Source organism: Brachycentrus maculatus, unplaced genomic scaffold (assembly GCF_059751285.1).
Source record: "Brachycentrus maculatus isolate JH-2025_06_01 unplaced genomic scaffold, ASM5975128v1 h1tg000005l, whole genome shotgun sequence".
Lineage (NCBI taxonomy): Eukaryota > Metazoa > Arthropoda > Insecta > Trichoptera > Brachycentridae > Brachycentrus > Brachycentrus maculatus.
The window spans coordinates 2,399,922-2,419,182 of NW_028280760.1; the positions used below are offsets into that span (position 1 = coordinate 2,399,922).

The following is a 19,261-nucleotide window of genomic DNA, read 5'->3' on the forward strand; positions in this document are numbered from 1 at the left end:
CACGAGATTATACAAGCACAATTATGCAATCCCAAGTGGCCTAAACTTCCTGTTATCCTTCTCCTACATGCTATCCTCCTATATAGCAGTAACTTCCTTCATCCCTCAAAATATTTTCCATTTCTCACAAATCGCAGCACTGACCAACCCTGTCTTAATATATTAGACAATTAAATTATGCCGAACTACTTGTTAACATCAGCAGTAGGTTATCCAACTTATATAAACTAGAATGAGTGCCGGTATATAACCCTGATTGAGCTAGGTATTGCGGCTTTTTTTCTCCTCTCCTCTTCCTTTTCCTCTCTTGTTTGATAGTACCACTTATTCCCCCTTCTTTTGCTTTGCCGTACACCTGAATATCCTTCACCAACTCTAAGAATCTGGAGCACAGGGCTAATTTATTACTCACCTACATTATGAGATGCACCATCAACTAGCCCATCTTTTAATGGTTTCAGTCATACCGCCGCATGCCTAAAATTCATGAAACAATTATTGTCTTTGCTAAATAAACAATTGTTCTGGGCTCTGTTGATTGTAATGTGCCACGTTTCATAGCTATTAGTTATTCATTGCTGCATAGCCGTTTATAATGTTAATGGAGAGAATGAACCATGCCGCATTACTGCAACAATTGAGTACCTCCATGTGAGCAAATTTTGAGAGATTAACAACTCACATGATTGCAGTTTAATAATATCATTTACCGCTAGGCTATTGAAATGTGGATCCACCAAAGGACGTTGAGAATATCCTGGACTGATATTAGTAACATTGAAATAATGTGTAGAGCAAATGCAGAGAGAATTGTTCATTCAAGCTCCGTAAAACTTCATATTTTGGTCACACAATGGTGAGAAATATGCCATCCTACAACTGGTCATAAAGGGAAGATTGAGCGCAGAAGGGGTTGGAAGAAGGCAGCTTTCCTGGCTTGGGAACATTCCAGAGTGGACCGGGATGAGAGGTGTAGAGGAGCCATTTCGCGCTGCCCAGGACAGGCAAAGTGATTGTCAACATCAGGGGGACCCGGCAGGTCACATGAGGAATTAGCGTGGTTCGTGTATACTATCAAACAAATATGAAACATAATACAATACATGTAATGCAGGCATTGTATAGGCGGCATTTAGTCTCCAATAAGTAATAATAAGGAGAAGAATGGGGGAATAAAAACAAACTTTATAAAAATGCTTTTTTAATTTTTTAGAAGGCGATTGTTGTAAAATATTTTATGAAAACGTTTTAACCATAACTTTTATAAATACAGGGTAACATAAAAAACAAAAACAAAAAACAGATCACTGCTTTGAATGTTAAAAATGTTTGATCAGGATCGCAGTGTTTGTTGTAAGTCCCCGCAATTCCAAATTTACACAAAAGTTTTTTGTGCTAAATTTATATGTGAATACATAGCCAAAATGTTTAAATGTGTCAAGTAATAAAATAGGTATTGAGATTCGCATTAAATTTAATAATGTCATGACTGAAGGCTGCGTGCGCCCTAGGATGATTTTGAATGATGCAAAAAAATAATGAATGTTTTTCTATTTGTATTTTTAAGTGCGAATTTTTTAGACAGTCAAATAATTAGAATGGAATACGGGAAAACCTTATTTTGTAAGTTAATGCATCAATTGTTAATGCATTTTGTATGTAGCCCAAGTCATTTCTTAACCGTTATTATGAAAACCATACTATTGTATATTAGTTTATGTTTATATTAAAATTCTTGTACAGAATAAATGTACATTGACGGGCTTATCGCTTAAATTCAAATTTCTGGATTCCTATTCCTAAGGACAGGTTTTTTCAACAAGTTATTAATCCATGTAGTCAGAAAGGTAACATTACCGATGAAAAACAAAATGGATATTTAGTTTCCTCCAAATAGAACAATATTTATGGAGAAGGCAGTTGAGATCGACATAAATTCCGCTTTATAATTCCAGCATGGATTGGACAAAAATGAATAACCGCATTTTATATGCAGAAAAACATCATAAACGTTAAAACTTAATAAATAATTCATTTTCAATTAAGATTGGGACAAATTTGTCACAAATTCTCTTCTAGCGATTATATTTTTGACAACTGGCAAATAGCCCCAACTAACGGCGGTATAACCATTAATTTGCTATGGAATTAGTAGCGTAATACAACTTCCTATAATATAAATCTTCCCATTTAGAAAATTATACACAGCAGTCCATCACAATACACATCAGTCATGTTTCATTTCTTTTTACTGCCAGTTTCTTCTTCTTCTTCTTCAACATCTTCACTCTCTTCTTCCTCAGCACTAGCTTCCTCACTCCCACTTTCACTACTCTCTGAATCGTCCTCTCCTCTTCTCACTTTCTTGGCCATCAACTCCCTGAACTGCCGGACAGTTATTTTGCGAGGCATGATCTCTCGGAGGAAGTCTAACGTATCGTCTCTCTGCACGACGTCGGCTATATGTTTATACTCCAGAGACTTCGATTTACTATCTTTGTATGCCATCTTTGCTAAATCAGCTATAAACAGTTCCTGTAATGGAAAGAAAATTAACAAAACATATTTTTTTATAAATTAAGTAAGAGAAATAATCTACCAATTTGTTTTATGATACTAAAACAATATAACCGACAAATAATTTATGTATTTGAGGTTAAGAATAACTAACATAAGAAATAAGAAGTAATACTCACTGTGACTTTTGTAACTAAAAATAAAGGAGTTTGTCCAACAACATCCACATCAGGTGAACTTTTCATAATTGTTTTGACCCTTGAAATAGGTAAATGTAGTTCTTTTACTTTAGGCGGCGATATCTGCTTTTCTAATCCCGCCATTTTCAATAAACAAAAATGAGACCACAGACTAACTATTTTATATAAAGACCGCCAACTACCTCGATTTTTTATGGCTGGAAGTGATATTCGCCAGCGGCCGGAGGTGACGTAAACGGCTAGAAGTACTAAGCTCCCGGCTGGGCGTGACTTCGCCGCGGCTGAATGTCAAATCCACCCGCCGAAATATTTATCATTCATTTTTCAGGTTAAATGGTATTTATATTGAAATTTCTTGTAAAACATATTTTCAAAATTATAATATTAATATTACAAAGAAGATATTTCACTATCTAAATTTATTTATTTCAGTGTAAACAAAAATAGAAAGGTCACGGCTAAAACGCGACATTTATAAAAAGAGTTCAGGCGATTAATAATGGTTACTCAACTCAGCCTTACAATGGTAAATGGTAATGGTAATGGTGGTTTTGAAATTATTATCTCAAACTATGTATAAATATAAGGCTTTTCAACAAAAACAAAAACGATAGAATTTTCAAATTACTATATTATATTTAAAATTCTAGAAAATACAATATTTTAAAAGGGCGGAAGGAGTGCCCACCACTTTCTGAAGTTATGTTTCTTAACGGGGGTGCCAGCGCCCCTTTGTGGGCGTTTTGGAAGTCTGGCTAGGCGTTTCTAAATTTTTTGCATTTGGGGGGTGCTGCAGATGTTCAAGGGAGCGTTGTGTTAAGTAAAAAAAACTACACTTTCATACGCAAAATTTAACTTTAACTTTGACATAATACTCAATATTATGAAGTTCTTCATAGACGGATTTCTATTTTTCTATCGATAATTGTCTATAACCATAGTCTGTCCATATTTATTTGAAATATTTGAACAACTTGTTGGTATCTCGTATTTTTCGTTCCCGTTTTGGTGTTTTTGTTAGTGTATTAGTGTGTCTCGTCATTTTCTGGTCGTTTTTTGAACAATCTGACGTTTACGAGTCGACCCCCCCTGAATGAGACTGAGCGAGCGACGGGAAATCGAGAATGACAGTTGAATTTCATAGACAAAAAGTTATGCATAGACAAGTAAAATGTAATCAAATAAAACTAAAGTTTTTTTTATTTGTATTAGGTAGGTACTTAAGTAAAATAGTTTCTACCTGTTTTTTAACGATTTAAAGCTTTTTAATCAATAAAACGAGATGTATTTATTAGTCAATAAACAGTTTACTACGTTAAATAGAATCGGATATAGTAAAAAAAAAACACAATGTACCCGAGAGCCCCAGGAATCGACCCAAAAAAAACAAATTTGAACTTTAATATTTACGCCACGGTGCTTTTGCTTTGGTAGCTATAATGTAATTACAGTACGATTTAATTCCAAGTTTAATATAGTTTAGTAAGTACGTTTTTAAACTGTCAAATATCAATTAAGGGCTCAACATTTGTATATCTTTGCATAATGCTAGATTACCAAAAAGTTTGATGCATGGTTTAATCTTTCCCAGAGCTTGTACGAGGACATACGCCTTATTTCTATTTGCGTGTTAATAATAGGCCTCCAAACAAGTACATTCTTGTTTTTCGTGTACGCAAAAATCTATTTTGAAAACTAGTTTCTCACAAATTCTTTCCCGAGTAGAACCTTCTCAAGTCACTTTACGTAATCATCCAAGTTTTGTGATAGTTTCTTGACTACGCCACAATGATTTTTTTTTTCAAAATAAACACGGTTTCATGGTGTTCAATATTATTGTGGTCACAAAGCGGTGCAGGATTTGAGGCGAGTCAACACATCATTCGGCTTTGACAAGTTAGTACAGTTTCTAACTCTGCTCGTTTGAAGCCACTGCTACCTTTTATGAAACGCACTAATGGAAATACTTGTACGGATATGTAACCCCAGTTTCTTCTACATTCCCGGTTTTTCCTTTCCTTACCTACTATTCCTCATCCATTTCCTTTTGCCATATAGCAGTTGTCCTATAAAACATATTCGACCCTTGGATCCAAGATTCTGGATTCTGCAGAAGGATTCTCTGATCACCAGACTTTATATATTTTAGTGCAAGTCAAGGCCGCATCGACCCGACCGCATCGACCCTATAGACCACTGGGCAGGGATAGAGGTAAAAGAATAAAGTGTATATAGTACATATGGTGATACATTTGTCGAAATTTGTAGTCTAGTACCTACATAGGTTGTTAAAACAAGGAAGAGCAATTCCAATAAAATAATCCCGCTTTAGTTTTATTAATAATGTCTTTATTTTTTACCTTAAGGTAATGTTACAGTAAAATGTAGGTGGTAACAGGTGGCATGAGTTTCCCCAGCATGTTGTGCACTTCTTCACGACTGTCCTCACAGAAGACAAAAGACTAGAAAGCCCGATCAACTAGCGAACATATACAATTTGGGTTCCGGCTTCTACTCGCCGAACTGTGTCTACGAGCAAACGCAAAAACATTCAAGCTAGGTTTGGGTATAAATTTATCGAGACATCTCCGAAATAAACTAATTTAACGTAACAGTAATAAAAGATAAGTTAAACAATAATTTACAGAATACTGATACACGACGCTCGCGCTCGGCCAACCTTGAGAGGAAACATCTGCGGGGGTGACGCTCTTACATCTCCTTCTCGATCTTGATGAGCTCGGCGATGCCGTCGTGCATCTCCTTGACGGCGTCGTACTCCGTGAGGCCCATGCGGCGCTTGTTGGAGATGTCGTACACGCCGCCCTCGGCCTCGGTGTGCTCGCCGCGGGTGCCGCGCACCTGCAGGTTGAAGCGGCCGGCCACCTCGTCCAGCTTGGCCTTGTTGGCGGCCAGCTTGGGCACCTTGATGTGCACGGACGCGCGCACCGTGGTGCCCAGGTTGGTGGGGCAGAAGGTCAGGAAGCCCAGGCGGTCGTTGTGCGAGAACGGGATGCGCTTCTCGATGTCGTTGACGGCGGTCACCAGGCGGCGGTACACCTCTCCCAGGTTGCCGCCCATCTGCATGGAGATGAGGCGCAGGTGGTCCTCCTCGTTGCACCACACCAGGAATGTCTTGGCGTCGTTGTGGTAGATGCCGCGGCCGGAGGGCCAGAAGCGGCACGCGTTGGCGGCCTGCAGGAAGCGGTCTCCCTCCTTGAAGAGGAAGTGGTCGTCGATGAGCTGCTGCTGCACGTCCTTGGACATGCCGGTGAGCGGGTAGAACTTGCCCTTGAGCTCGCCCTCGAGGCCGGACAGCGTGGAGGACACCTTGCTCTCCATCTCCTTGTACTGCTCCTCGGTCAGGCAGGGGTTGAAGGGGTAGCCCTCCATGGAGCGGCCGCAGCGCACGCGGGTGGACACCACGTACTCGCCGGCGGGGTCCAGGTTGCCCAGGGTGTCTACGTCTCCCCAGTTCTTGGGCGGGTGCTTGTCGCTCTTCTTGAATCCCGTGTGGTAATCCTCGATGATGGGGTCGAACAGCTCGGCGAACACTGTGTAGGCTTCCGCATCAGGAGCGTAGATTCCCACTCCGGAGTCGTGGTTTTCCAAACCTGATAATAATAAAAATAATTAATAAATAAATTTATTGGAATTTATAGCGAGGTGCTCTGAATATTGCCGATCGGAAGGCGAAAACATAAAGTTTAGATTTAGAAAATTATCCGCTAACATTACAATTCCACATCCTGGTACAGAAAATAATAATCTTTTTGTGTTTTAAATCGGTACCTATTCTTTAAAATTTAAAACACGTTCAATTTTAAGAAAAGGTTAATTAATATATGAATTATTGATACCAATTTAACGAAAACTGTAATAGTAAAAAATACAAAATATCAAAGCCGAACCCTGCCTAAAACTTAACGCGGAAGAAATACCGACAAAAAAAGCACCAGCTGAACACCTGTTGGTGTAAAGTTTTAATGAAATTGCAGCAGTATAATTTCATTGGAAAGATTCACGTATAAAATTAGGTTATTTTAAGATTCTAATTATTATCATAACCGATATATTATTATTACATTTTGTATTAATTATTTAAATAAATTTAAAGCACTTTACGTAAAAACTAATGGAATCATCATTTTTTAAATACATAATATGTATGTATGTAGGTATTAGATTTTACATAAAATTTACGGCATTTAAAAAATAATGATTCTAAATTATTTAAATTAATTTAAGTGCTATAAATTAATTTAAATAATTAATACAAAATGTAATAATAATATATTGGTTATGATTATAATTTGAATCTCAAAATATACTTCAACATAAAGAGGCTAAAGAAAAATTCATCAAAATTTATTCGAATGTAGAATTAATAATTTTTTTTTACGAGAAAATACATTTTAATTTAGTTTCTCGGCGTTCGACTAAAATTTACAATATAATGATACATACACGATTTTTTTTAACAAATCGCTTACTCCTTTCAAGAACGTCATAAATCAAAAATCATTAAATATCAGTTATGCATGTTTTCGGAATGTTCAGAAAATGTACTATATCCCAGAAAAAGAGGCATATTTTTAACTTAATATTTACCCGCTACAGGGCAGAAAGTGTTGTTTTTGCATTTTGAAGAAAAGGTATCGTTTAATTATTTTTTTTAAATATACTAAATATTTTCAAATGAAGAAAAAACCTCCAGGTTTTTCCTAAAAAGTTTTGTTGCACAGTAAATAGTTCAGTAAGTGGCTTGATATTTATTTTTAATACATTGTATTATATTTTTAAACTTTAAAGACGTTCTCCTGAAAAATCAAGTATTTTGATTTATGACGTTCTTGAAAGGAGTGAGCGAAATGTGCCCTGCATAGCTAGTTAAAGACAAAAATGAATTTTTTAATGAGTAACGAATAACGTTTTGAGTATCCTGTAGGTGGGCCTGCCACACGCGAGGGTTCCTGTGAAATGTGTGGGCTCGCTTCCTGTTCGAGGGTAGGTGTAGGTCCCCCAGGTAAAGAAATACTAGGCGCCCTTGATCGTGACGTGTCAGCCAAATATTAATTCCCTCGGGTCAAGGGCAAGATCGCGATAAAGTGAAAACGTGTTTCGTGTTTCGGTTAGACTTTTTTAAAGAACAGTCTATTATATGCCAAATAATGTAACTGTGACAAAGAATATGGTAATAAGAGGTTTTATGTAATACTAAGCTAACTTCAAAACTGCCAGACTTGTTTGCAAATCTAAAAATAGCAACTGCAAAACATAGTTGCTACAAAAATAAGTGGGTACAATGTTCGCAAAATATTTAGGAGATAACCCCAGAATGTCTAACTGCTGTAATTTGAAAACGATTTAGGTAGGAAGTGTTTTTTTTTAAATCTTGAATTTAATAGATTCTTAGTCTTTCGGATGCTGACGGCGTTATTCTAAATTATTATGCCGTATATCATAGCAAGTTTTGCGTGTATTCGGAAATAATTTACATACCGTAATATTATATTGATAATGGCGTTTCATACTAGGTATACACGGTGATTTATTTAATAGTTATTAATTAAAACAGAAAACATTATGTAAAATTAAATTAAATGAGTACTACGTGCAGTTTTCACGACGTGATATATTGTATTATGGTCTATAAATTACATTCATTAAATTATATATATTTTTAAGTACATTATAAGTACGTTTTATCTTTTTACGTGAATCAAGTAAAATTATGATAAAAAATCTGAAACAGAATTATCTGCGTAAGTAAATTACTTCTCTGATAAGAATTCATGAATTTTATAGAAAAAGATAAAAGAAAAAAAAGGGTTCAAGATAAAAAAATCTGTCTCTAACCTTAAGTTAAAAAAGTTTTTTTTTGGGAATACGCATTATTGATTAAATAATTAATTTCAAACAATAAGGTAGAACTATAAATACCCAAAATTGGGTAAAAAAACACGTGATACCAATGATATATTGTGCACAGATGTGAGAAGCGGTTTTATTTTTTGGTGCTCATGGTCTCCAACTGTATTGACTGACTTAGACTATCACCAGGCCCCGCCCCCCTGCCTTTCGTAAAATTATCCTGAGTCCGGAAAGCTTAGTGTAGTTAAAATGTTTAGTTTCCGTGCTCGTCCGCACCACCCGGGTTCGATACCCAGAGGGTCAGAAAATCTGACTCAGAATAAATATAAACGGTTTTTTATTCAAAAAATAAAATCGTCCCGGACAGATCAATCATCTTAAGCGCAGGACTGATCAAATTGTCTTCACGCAATCAACAGTCAAGATAACACTGCCTCAATAAGATTCAGCGCATTATGCACGATTGGGTGCGGGCAAGAGGTAGGAGAAAAATATATAATACTTGGGAAACTTAAATATAAGCCAACAAAAAAAATTATCTGATAAAAAAAATGGTCTAAGAATACAGAAATACAATATATTTCAACAAAGATGTTCACATCAATGCTTTCACACAGAAGGTATTAAAGATATTAAAATTTTTCTATGAATGGTAGGTACATAACCAGCGGATGTATTGGGTACCTAACCATATGAACGTACATACATATGTACATATAAATACAACGAGAAACACCTATTACGAAATGAGGCAGACATGAGTCATCTGATAAATTCGAAGCAATTCGTCATAAATCGAAAATGAGAATGCCTATCGACAGGCACTATCAACATCAATGGTAAAATAGGCATCTTCACGTTGGGTCACGTAGATCTCGTGAAAGGTAAACGAACTGAGGTAAGAGCCGGAATTAAGCAACTGTAGCGAGTATTCGACTGTAGTCAGGTGATTGGATGAAGACGCTAGATTTATTTTTATCGGCAGTGTTCTTTGCCCCACAAATATAAGATTGATATACCATACAAACATAAGATTACTGCTCGATAATAAACGACGATACGCGATGTTCACTTATGGAGTGGATAGGTTTTAAATAAATAGATAAAAATCTAAAATTATTCATTATAATTTATAATCTATTTTTTTCTAATATATTTTCTTCGATGGCATTTTAAATAATACTAAATATATAACATTTTATCACTCGCTTAGAATGTAAAATCGTTAATATTCTTCGGGATTCGATAGATACCTATCCAAACATATTTTTTTAATCAAAGAAAAAAATATTATTTAATAATTGCGTACATGATTGGGACAAATGATAATTTTAATTAAAAAAAAAAATTCAACAAATTAATACGGCAGTTAAGACTCTTCAGTTAATTACTAATAAACATAAATTAAAACTACGTATAAATATACATCTCACTATGTTGATCGTTAACTATTGTATATGGAAGCAAGGTGATTCGTCTTGCGCATCAGGTATGATTTATTAGTCATATGAACTTGCTAAATAGTTTGTTGCGAGCCGATGACAATATAAGCGAGAGCTCGCGGTTCTGAATTAGGTTATGTTTCTGTGGTTGAAGCTGTCAATTTGACATGGCAGTGATAAACATTTGTTGGTTAAAAGCGGAATACTTTCCATTTCAGACTATGTGAAAAAAATATAATACACATATCCTCACCTGAGCAAATACTGTATTAATTAGGTATGTTACATAGTTCTTATCGTATGCATTACATCTAAACAATGCAACGGAGACAGAATTAGCATTAGTAAGCTTACCAGACTGGATAACATCGAGGAGCGTGGAGCCGAAAGAGGTCTTCTTGTTCTTAAGGCTGTCAAAGATCTCCTTGGTCAGGAACTTCTTCAGGAGGGACTTGGAGTCGGAAGCCACCAGCTTCGCATACCCGGTCTCCAACTTCTCAAGAACGGCCGCGTCAACCATGGCGTTTGATTTGTTTCTGTAAATAAAAACAAAATCTCTAATCAATCCCTGAGCGACGAGAAACACCACCAAGTACGAAAACCACCGAAATAATGACCACTTCATGTCGCAATGGTGATGAAATAGCGAGGTAAGCAACGGCGAATAAATATTTACTTGTCAGGTCCCCGCGACGAACATTGCACGACGTACGGACACGAACTTCTCGAACACATCTTTAATTCAGTCGACTGATAAAAAAAGATAAATCAGAAAAATAATCGCATGCATCCGATGTGTCTGTCAAATTTCGCGTAAAGAGAAGATGAATATCGAAAAGGAAATTCAAATTTCGAGTCTTTATTCCTGCCAGGAAAAGGTGTAATAAATATTTTAATACCTACTGAGTGTAAAGTACCTAGTACCTACCACACTACACGCCTACGCAAGAATTTTAGCTGTAATCATTGTTGGAGAAGTTGAGAATTCTGAAAATACGATGCACTCGATTGTGTCATTTTAATACATACTAAAATGATTCATTACAATTATCTAGAATTAAGCGGTTTTTAATCTTATAAAATAATATTTATTTATAAATACGTTGTGGAGTCATTTAAAAACTTTTGTAATGTACCTACACATTATACTATTCTTACAAAATCGTTTATACATATAAATACATATGCCAGATATTTAAGTCACGAGTTCTTAATTGTATGCTACAAGCAATAAAAAAACAGATGTGTCGGCTACAACTCTACTCTGTTCTCGGTACATCTGTCTCACGTGATTCAATCATTCTCCAGCCACTGCATCGCATAATACGATCCCCCCCATTAATTCTAATAACGCCGGCTGCGGTTCTGCCCGCGATGTGTCACCAGACACTACCGGCTGCCATTTTATGAGGAAATAATTGCGACAATACTAAGTAATAAATTACGTCAAGCCAATGCGAACGTCTAGATCGGTAATTACTAACTAAACGTATTTTACGAATAAATTAATTTCGGCTCCATAACGACTATGCAAAAGCGGCTACATTTGAACGAACGCCAAACAAACGACTACTAAGCTGGCTAGCTGGCATAACGGGGCGGTTTTCTGGGATGACATTTGACAGCTTAGAATGGCGGGCTCGGCGTCGGCTTTCCTATTTCTAGTGGACAGGCCGAGTAGCGGCCGAAAGCGGGAAATGCTCGCAACACAAGACTAACTATCTACTTAGTGAAGAGACGCCAGCCCGCCGGGAATCCGCGGCGTGCCACGGGGCTCACCTAGCCAGGAATACCATGGAGTCAGATACACACCCTTCTGTCGCGCCTTCCACCGTCTTTAGGTCTTTCTCTTTGGACGCGCAGCCACCCATCGTAAATTAAATTGGTTTATTAACTACACTATTGAAAAGTTCCGTAAAAAAACACTACATGTACACTAGGGATGCGATTTTTTCGGTTTTTATTCTACACTTTTCCGGGATTAGCGGGACCGAGGAATAAATTGAGGGGTAGCGGCGAATAGTCGCCGGCGGGATAGCAGACAGGTTAGGGGGCGGGGTTACAAGGTACACGGTCAGGGTAGAGGGTAGATGGGGATGGATGTGCACGCAACACGATCGATCGCACGCACACTCGGGAACGCACGAATTCCTCCGATAGGCAATCCCGAAATTGTGGCGGTAATTTTCAAAATCGAACGTTATCTCCAGTATTTAAACCGGCTTCCTTCTTTCCCGAGAGTTGTTTTCGTCGCGATGTCGAAAAGAGAAGAGAAACCTTTATCGATGCACTTTATATAAGTCGGCGTCATATCTCGGTTTTTATTATTTGATTTGACTATCACTTTATAGATGCAATCTAAGATATCATAATTAATTTCGAGGAACAACACGATAGCTCCGAGACAGAGGTGCGGAGCCGAAATTGTTTATCTTCGCAATCATGCTCAAATCACAACTTGTGATTGTGATTCACAAGACGTCGCGGTGGTTTTATGAAGATTTATCAATCGAGGTATCACTTCACTGTTGCGATGGAGATAGGACCTCCAACTTTTGCAAATATTCAATTACGCAACGAAATTTAATCAATATTCGGATGGCTTTATAATTTTCAAACATTTTCTCGAATCTAAATAATATTTTTCGACTAAAAAAATCATACTTGAATGTTTATAGTATAAAAAAGTAAACGCGATTGTAAATCAAAACGTACATAAAGCGGTTCCTTTTTTTGTATAAAAGCAGTTTTGTGGAAAAAAAATTATTTAGTTTTCAACCGTTTCACTCAATACTGACATTACATAACGAAACAATCCCGGAACGTCATTACGCGAAACTTTGGTACTACGAAGAACTATTCATTTAAACGGTTTAATTACTTTCAAAATATTCGGATTCTTCACTGCGCGAAATGATTTGTAAAATTCACAAAATTTTTCACCAATTAAAAAAAAAAGTTTTTTCAGGATATCTGAAGTTCGGTTCGGATTTTGTAAAGGATGGCAGAATTTCCCGGTCGGTGGTGAGTTGCTTACCTTGCACAGCTCTCGACTCTTCGTGCTAACACCGAAGTGTGGAATGGCCTGAGCGGTCCTCCGCGCTCGGGGGCACGCCAGTAGCCGCGCGCGCATGCGCGCCCCGCGCTCCCCGCGCCGCGCAACACCCGTCCGACCAATAGGACGGCCGCCTTTCCCGCCATCGCGCGTCGACGACGTCAAATTAAAAACGAATCAAAATTCTCAATCACCGGATACACGGCTGCCGACACTGGTGGATATTGTCCAAGAATGGTTAAATACCAACTATTTACTAAGAGTACCTACCACGAATAACTAACATCACTAAAATTACTGCTAACGCACGCACTAATTTGACGTTTTATGATGCTTCCTTGAACAAAACTGGTTATGAAGTAGGTAAACGTTCAGCTACCGGCCCCCTGTCAGTACTGGCTGTTTTGGAGGCGATATTAAGAATTCTGTCTCCTAAATGCACATTTTTATTTGAAATATGTATTTTTCTGTACTGTTTTCAAAGATATTCATGATAAAACACTTTTTTCGACTCCAAAAATAAAGTTTTTATGACGTTTCCCATGTCTCTTTAAGGAAAGAACACAAACCTTAATAAATAATTTTAAATATTTATTGACAAGAAAGCGGTAATATATTTTCATTTGAAAATACTCAAAAAACTTTTTTAATTACTTGATATTTGAGAAGTTGCTAACTGTGCTTTTACTTTATTTTTTATTAACCTTTTTTAACTAAATGTTTTTAAGTCGTTGTATTAGATTAATTGGAACCTATTTTTTTAATGAAATAAGTGCATTCGACGACCGGCGAATACTCGTACGAATACTACTTAGTACAAAATATTAAAACTAAGCATTCTGTCTCAACTTGGCAACTTGGAACTTTATAGTTCACATTTTCCATTAATTTTCGCAAGTTAGTTCATAAAATATTATTTCTTTGCAAGAGAGGTCTGTCAGGAAGCCTAGGTGCTTCTGTATTAAACCGGAAATGCAGTTGGTAGCTTTCAATGCCATCTTTATCGTAGAAAACTTTAAGTATTCGCGGACTAAAGACATTTATTTTATTTTAATTACAAAAGGTGACATGTCGCTCACTCTTTTCAAGAACGTCATAAATCAAAAATCGTCAATTTTCAGTTGTGCATGTTTTCGGAATGCCCAGAAAATGTACTATATCCCAGCAAAAGCGGCATATTAACTTAATATTTACCCGCTACAGGGCAGAAAGTGTTGTTTTGCATTTTGAAGAAAAGATATTGTTTAATTAGTTTTTTAAAAATACTAAATATTTTTCAAATGGAGAAAAAACCTTCAGGTTTTACCTAAAAAGATCTGTTGTACAGTAAAAAGTTCAATAAGTGGCTTGATATTTATTTTTAATACATTGTATCATATTTTTAACTTTAAAAACGTTCTCCTGAAAAATCAAGTTTTTTTATTTATGATGTTCTTGAAAGGAGTGAGCGATTTGAGACCCTCGTACAGTTCGTAAATTCATTAAAAAAATATGCATAACATTGCAAATGACCTTTTTTTTCATTGGAGCGTTGTGAGAATGAAAATGAGTCGCTAAATTAAATTCGGTACCGATATTACAGTTTTGGTAGCCTACATTTTCGACTCGATAAAAAAGGTCATCGAAAATCAAATATTTCAAATAGCATACTTTCCATTCTAATGTTCTCTTTATATTCCTCTCCTTTCACCCAATTAACTATCGCACACTTTTCACGAAACAATAATTTCGCGTTCGAAAGTCGAGAACTGTATTTTCAATTTGTGTCATTCTAACTAGTAATATTTCGGTTGCTTGCGTTATGATTTTGCGAGATAGTTGCTATGCTCTTTTACGAGAGAAGGTACTTTTAGCGATATTTCCTTGGTATTTCTTCTCGTCGCGCAAATCAAGCATGTATTGAATTCTTTTCACGATTTGATTATTTTTTTCCAACGTCGAGAATATTTTCTATTGTCCGCCTTCGTAGTATAATGGTCAGCACCCTGGGCTACTGTATCGGAGGTCCCGGGTTCGATTCCCAGGGGGGGGGTCAAATAAATATAAGTGATTTTTCACAATATTTATTCAATATAACCCTGGACTGGCTCCTGAAGCGGAGGGCTGATCACCTTTACTTCATGTGTTAATGATCAAGATAACACTGCGTTTATATGATGCAGTGCCCTATGCACCATCGGGTGCGGATAAGGGTTTTAAAAAATGTCGAGAACTGTCATAATTTTCAATGTTAAACCAGCGTCGTTCTGTGACTAACCGTTTCAAATTCGATCAATATATTATTTTCACACAATGATACGCGACTCGCGAGAGAGTAACTATGCAATTCTAGCGCGTAGGTAGGTACTCGGAACGTCTTCTTCAATTTCGCTCGAATAAGGATGTCCCATTCGCTAGTCACTAACGTTTCCGGTCAGAATCACGAGTAATACTAACTAACTAAACGACGGTCATTGTCATCGGCCATATCCAGACCTATTTTGGATCAATAGCTATCCCCTGAATGCACTTGTCGTCTTTTTTCAGTAACTCTGGACCTAAAGGAATTCTTGGCACATCAACAAGATGGTCAAGATCGGGTCTCGCTGTTACAAGATCGAGTTGCTATATCGAGAACACATTTGTGACCAATGCAACTGGCTAGAGAAGATTTAAAAGTAATGTCTTAGTTAATTAATCATGTGATCAATCAACCAGACAAGGTGAACCAGCCATTTGAAAATGAAATATTGATTATATTTTTATTTCAGCAATATTCAAGACGTTGATTCAAAACGTGTATTATGGTAATATTACATATACAGTAAAACCTCTCGTAACGAGCATAATTCGTTCCTCAATCTTACTCGTTATGCGAAACATTTTTGGTTTTAACTGGCGCGTAAGTCCCGGCGTACAAGTTAATGACGTGGAAAAGGGACTTACCTTTTCTCTGTAACTCGTTGTGCGGAATATCGCTCGTCAATGGAGCAACTTTTTCACATTTGTTTTGCTCGTTATGCGAATCACTCATTTTGAGAGGTGCTTGTTATGAGAGGTGCTCGTCATTAGAGGTGCTCGTTATGAGAGGTGCTCGTTATGAGAGGTTCCTCTGTATCCGTAAAGTAATACTGTGTTTGTGTATTCACACCGCCTCCGTAGTTTAATGGTCAGCACGCTCGGCTACCGTTCTGGCGGTCCCGGGTTCGATTCCCAAGGGGGGTAAAATAAATATAAGTGATTTTTTCACTGTAATATTTATTCAATATTACCATGGACTGGTACCTGAAGCGGAGGGCTGATCACCCTTCCTTCATGTGTAAACGATCAAGATAACACTGCGTTTATATGACACAGTGCCCTATGCACCATTGGGGTGCGGATAAGGGTTTTTTATTATTGTGTATTCACAAAGCTTGTTAAAATTTGACCTTATAACGAAAATCCCATACAACTAAAGACCGATTCTCATCCCCTATGTCCCACGTTCATCCAGTTAAAATCATATTTTTTCTAGTCAATTAGTGTAACCCATAAAGTGCTTGATTCCCAACTTTTTAAACCCCTAGTGGTTTTAATTTTTAAAAATCCTACCACTTTTGCTACGCCAAATGAAATTTCCAACGACAATAACTTGAGATTTGAAGTAATTATTTTAATAAAAACTATTTTACTGTATCTACTCTTGATCATTTACCCATTCCTTTATTTCGTTATGGTTCATATTTTTGTTTGCCCTCTTACCTCCACCGACCACAAATTAAAAATGCTCGTAACTTTGTATGTATGTATTAAATAATATTTCTTATACTTTTATTCGTTCAAAAAATGCCACATTGACAATTGATGTTTGTTATTACTGCAAATATTTTTTTAACCAAAATTACATGAAAATATCCTTTTACTGTCTTAAAATACCCTCAGTTTCGAATATTCAGATTTATAAATTAATTTTTTTTTAAATAATAGTTTTGCATAATTTATATAGCGCCATTTTCTCACAATATTACCCCAAGGGCGGTTGTATATCAAATGAAATCATATTATCAAAGAAACAAGCCTATAAAATGTAACATATGAGACATATGGTAAAGGCTCTGTTGCCTTTTTAGATTGACAATAAAATCTGAAATCAAAAGTTGAATATCTATTTGCATTAGCAGAGCTTTTTTATACAACGCGGCATACCATTCCATTGAATTTACGTATTCTCCCATGAAAATGCACTTTTCTCAAAGGCACATGCTGGGTGCGGGGACAACATATATACTTCCCTTTGTGTCTGCGCTGCAAATCTCATTATTATGAATGTTTTATTCTATTTTATTATACTCCTCGGCAATAGCTAATCCTACATCCGGTTCCGCCCGCCATTATCCAATATATCGATCCACTTACAGCGCTATCGATCCGTAACATATATTATGTACGGCGCAAAATGGCGGTAATATCTGGGCAAATATTTACACAAGATGCAATCATCATGCTATTACATCAATAAATTGAGCCATAAAGATGTTTAATGCTCGATGCTCATACTGAACCTAATGAATATCGCTTGCCGCTAGGTTTATTTATAGGAACCTATTCGCGAGCTATTTGCATGCATTCCCAGGTTCATTTGAATATAAAAAACCAATACTTATACTACACAAAATATCAATACATAATACAATATCATTTTTGATTAACAATTCGGTACAACCACACAATTATTTACAACATTTTGAGTGTGTCCAAATACTTGTTCACAAAATCTGGATTATCTCCAATTACAGGAGTTATTTTCATATTATTTTTTGACATCTCATCAAAGATGTCTCTAGTGAAGTTCTAGTGATTCAAGAACAAAGTTTCTAAATTGGTTCATATATATAGAACTTCCAAGAATTTGAGTAGTGTGGTTGTCAATAATGGGTAGAATTGGTGAATGTTACACGTGTGTAAAGTGATCACTTAAACCAGCCTATGACGGTCGTAAGCCCCGTAAATGCCCAGACTTCCATATTCTTCTTCATCTTTGATGAGATGTCAAAAAATAATACACACAATTATTATTTATGTGATCGTTACTTAGCTTCTTACGGTAATAATTGAATCATGTACATCACAGGTCGGACTATAAGTATATGTAGTTTCCGAAATACATTTATGAGTTTCAAATAAATGTAACTTTATAAACAAGAAAAAAAACTGATAAACCATCACGTTGCGTCCCCGCAGGAGTAGGCAGAGAGAACAGAATCCACACCAATCTGTCTTTGTAAACAATCTTCGCCTCTGCCATACTCATACATACTTGTCGATTATTCCGACCTCTGGCCTGACAACTTTCAAGTATTTGAAATACTAATATATATATATACACACACACACACACACACACACACACACACACATATATATATATATATATATATATATATATATATATATATATATATATATATATATATATATATATATATATATATATATATATATATATATATATATATATATATATATATATATATATATATATATATATATATATATATATATATATATATATATATATATATAAGTAAGTTTAAAGTAAATTTTTCATGCCATGAAATTAATTTAAGAAAATGCTACAAAATATTAACATTTACGCAAAATATTTCTAAAAAAAAGAAGGGCACTGATCTGTAGTCTCGTCAAATAAATAAATAAACATAAAAAGTTTTTTTTTCTTCGTCCAGTAATTTGAGGCGTTGAGTAATCACTATACTAATGACTTACATATAATGAATGGAATTGCCTTCAACTTGAAAATTCGTGTAAGTTAGATTAAAAACGAGGTCAATATAGATATTAAAAAAATAAACAAATTTATTTATATATCTTGCAAAAGACAAACTTTCATTCATAATCTTAAAAATACGGAGATTATTTTCTACTCGTATTTTAAATATAAATAAGCTGGAAGTTCACAGAAAATTAAATAACATAATGTAATAATGAATTTCAGGTTGACAATAAAATTTTAATAGATATAATATACACGGGAATATTAATTATTATAAAAAATCTTCATTTTAAATTTATATTCTTGTTCTCCCAATTATTATTAGAAAAATCTTTTTTATGTCTTCAAAATTTAAGTATATCATTGTCATCGTGGTCTTCCCTCTCATAACTAAAAAATAACGAAAAAGTAATTAACACAA

General features: G+C 35.8%; 2 protein-coding genes across 8 annotated transcripts in view; both read right to left on the bottom strand.

Moving 5' to 3' along the window:
- Positions 1-1,184: 1,184 nt before the first annotated feature.
- Chrac-16 (chromatin accessibility complex protein 1) lies at positions 1,185-4,766 on the bottom strand. The gene is made up of 3 exons (XM_088257245.1): positions 3,818-4,766; positions 2,697-2,868; positions 1,185-2,535 (listed from the first exon to the last, which is right to left on the bottom strand). Exons 2-3 carry the CDS (start codon positions 2,838-2,840, stop codon positions 2,239-2,241), a joined length of 441 nt encoding a protein of 146 aa, XP_088113371.1. The 5' UTR covers positions 2,841-2,868; positions 3,818-4,766; the 3' UTR covers positions 1,185-2,238.
- A 278-nt stretch (positions 4,767-5,044) lies between these two features.
- LOC148313846 (arginine kinase) overlaps positions 5,045-19,261 on the bottom strand; it is a 67,072-nt gene continuing 52,855 nt past the window's right edge. For 4 of the 7 annotated variants that reach the window (XM_088257232.1, XM_088257207.1, XM_088257225.1 and 1 more), the window contains exons 3-4: positions 10,388-10,569; positions 5,045-6,331 (exon numbers count right to left, since the gene is read on the bottom strand). In XM_088257232.1, coding sequence (XP_088113358.1) covers positions 5,430-6,331; positions 10,388-10,569 — 1,084 coding nt within the window. In that variant the 3' untranslated portion in view covers positions 5,045-5,429. Of the gene's footprint in view, positions 6,332-10,387; positions 10,570-10,709; positions 11,021-11,173; positions 11,320-11,845; positions 13,116-19,261 lie in introns of those variants that run through there. The other 3 variants (XM_088257190.1, XM_088257186.1, XM_088257198.1) reach the window with 3 other exon arrangements.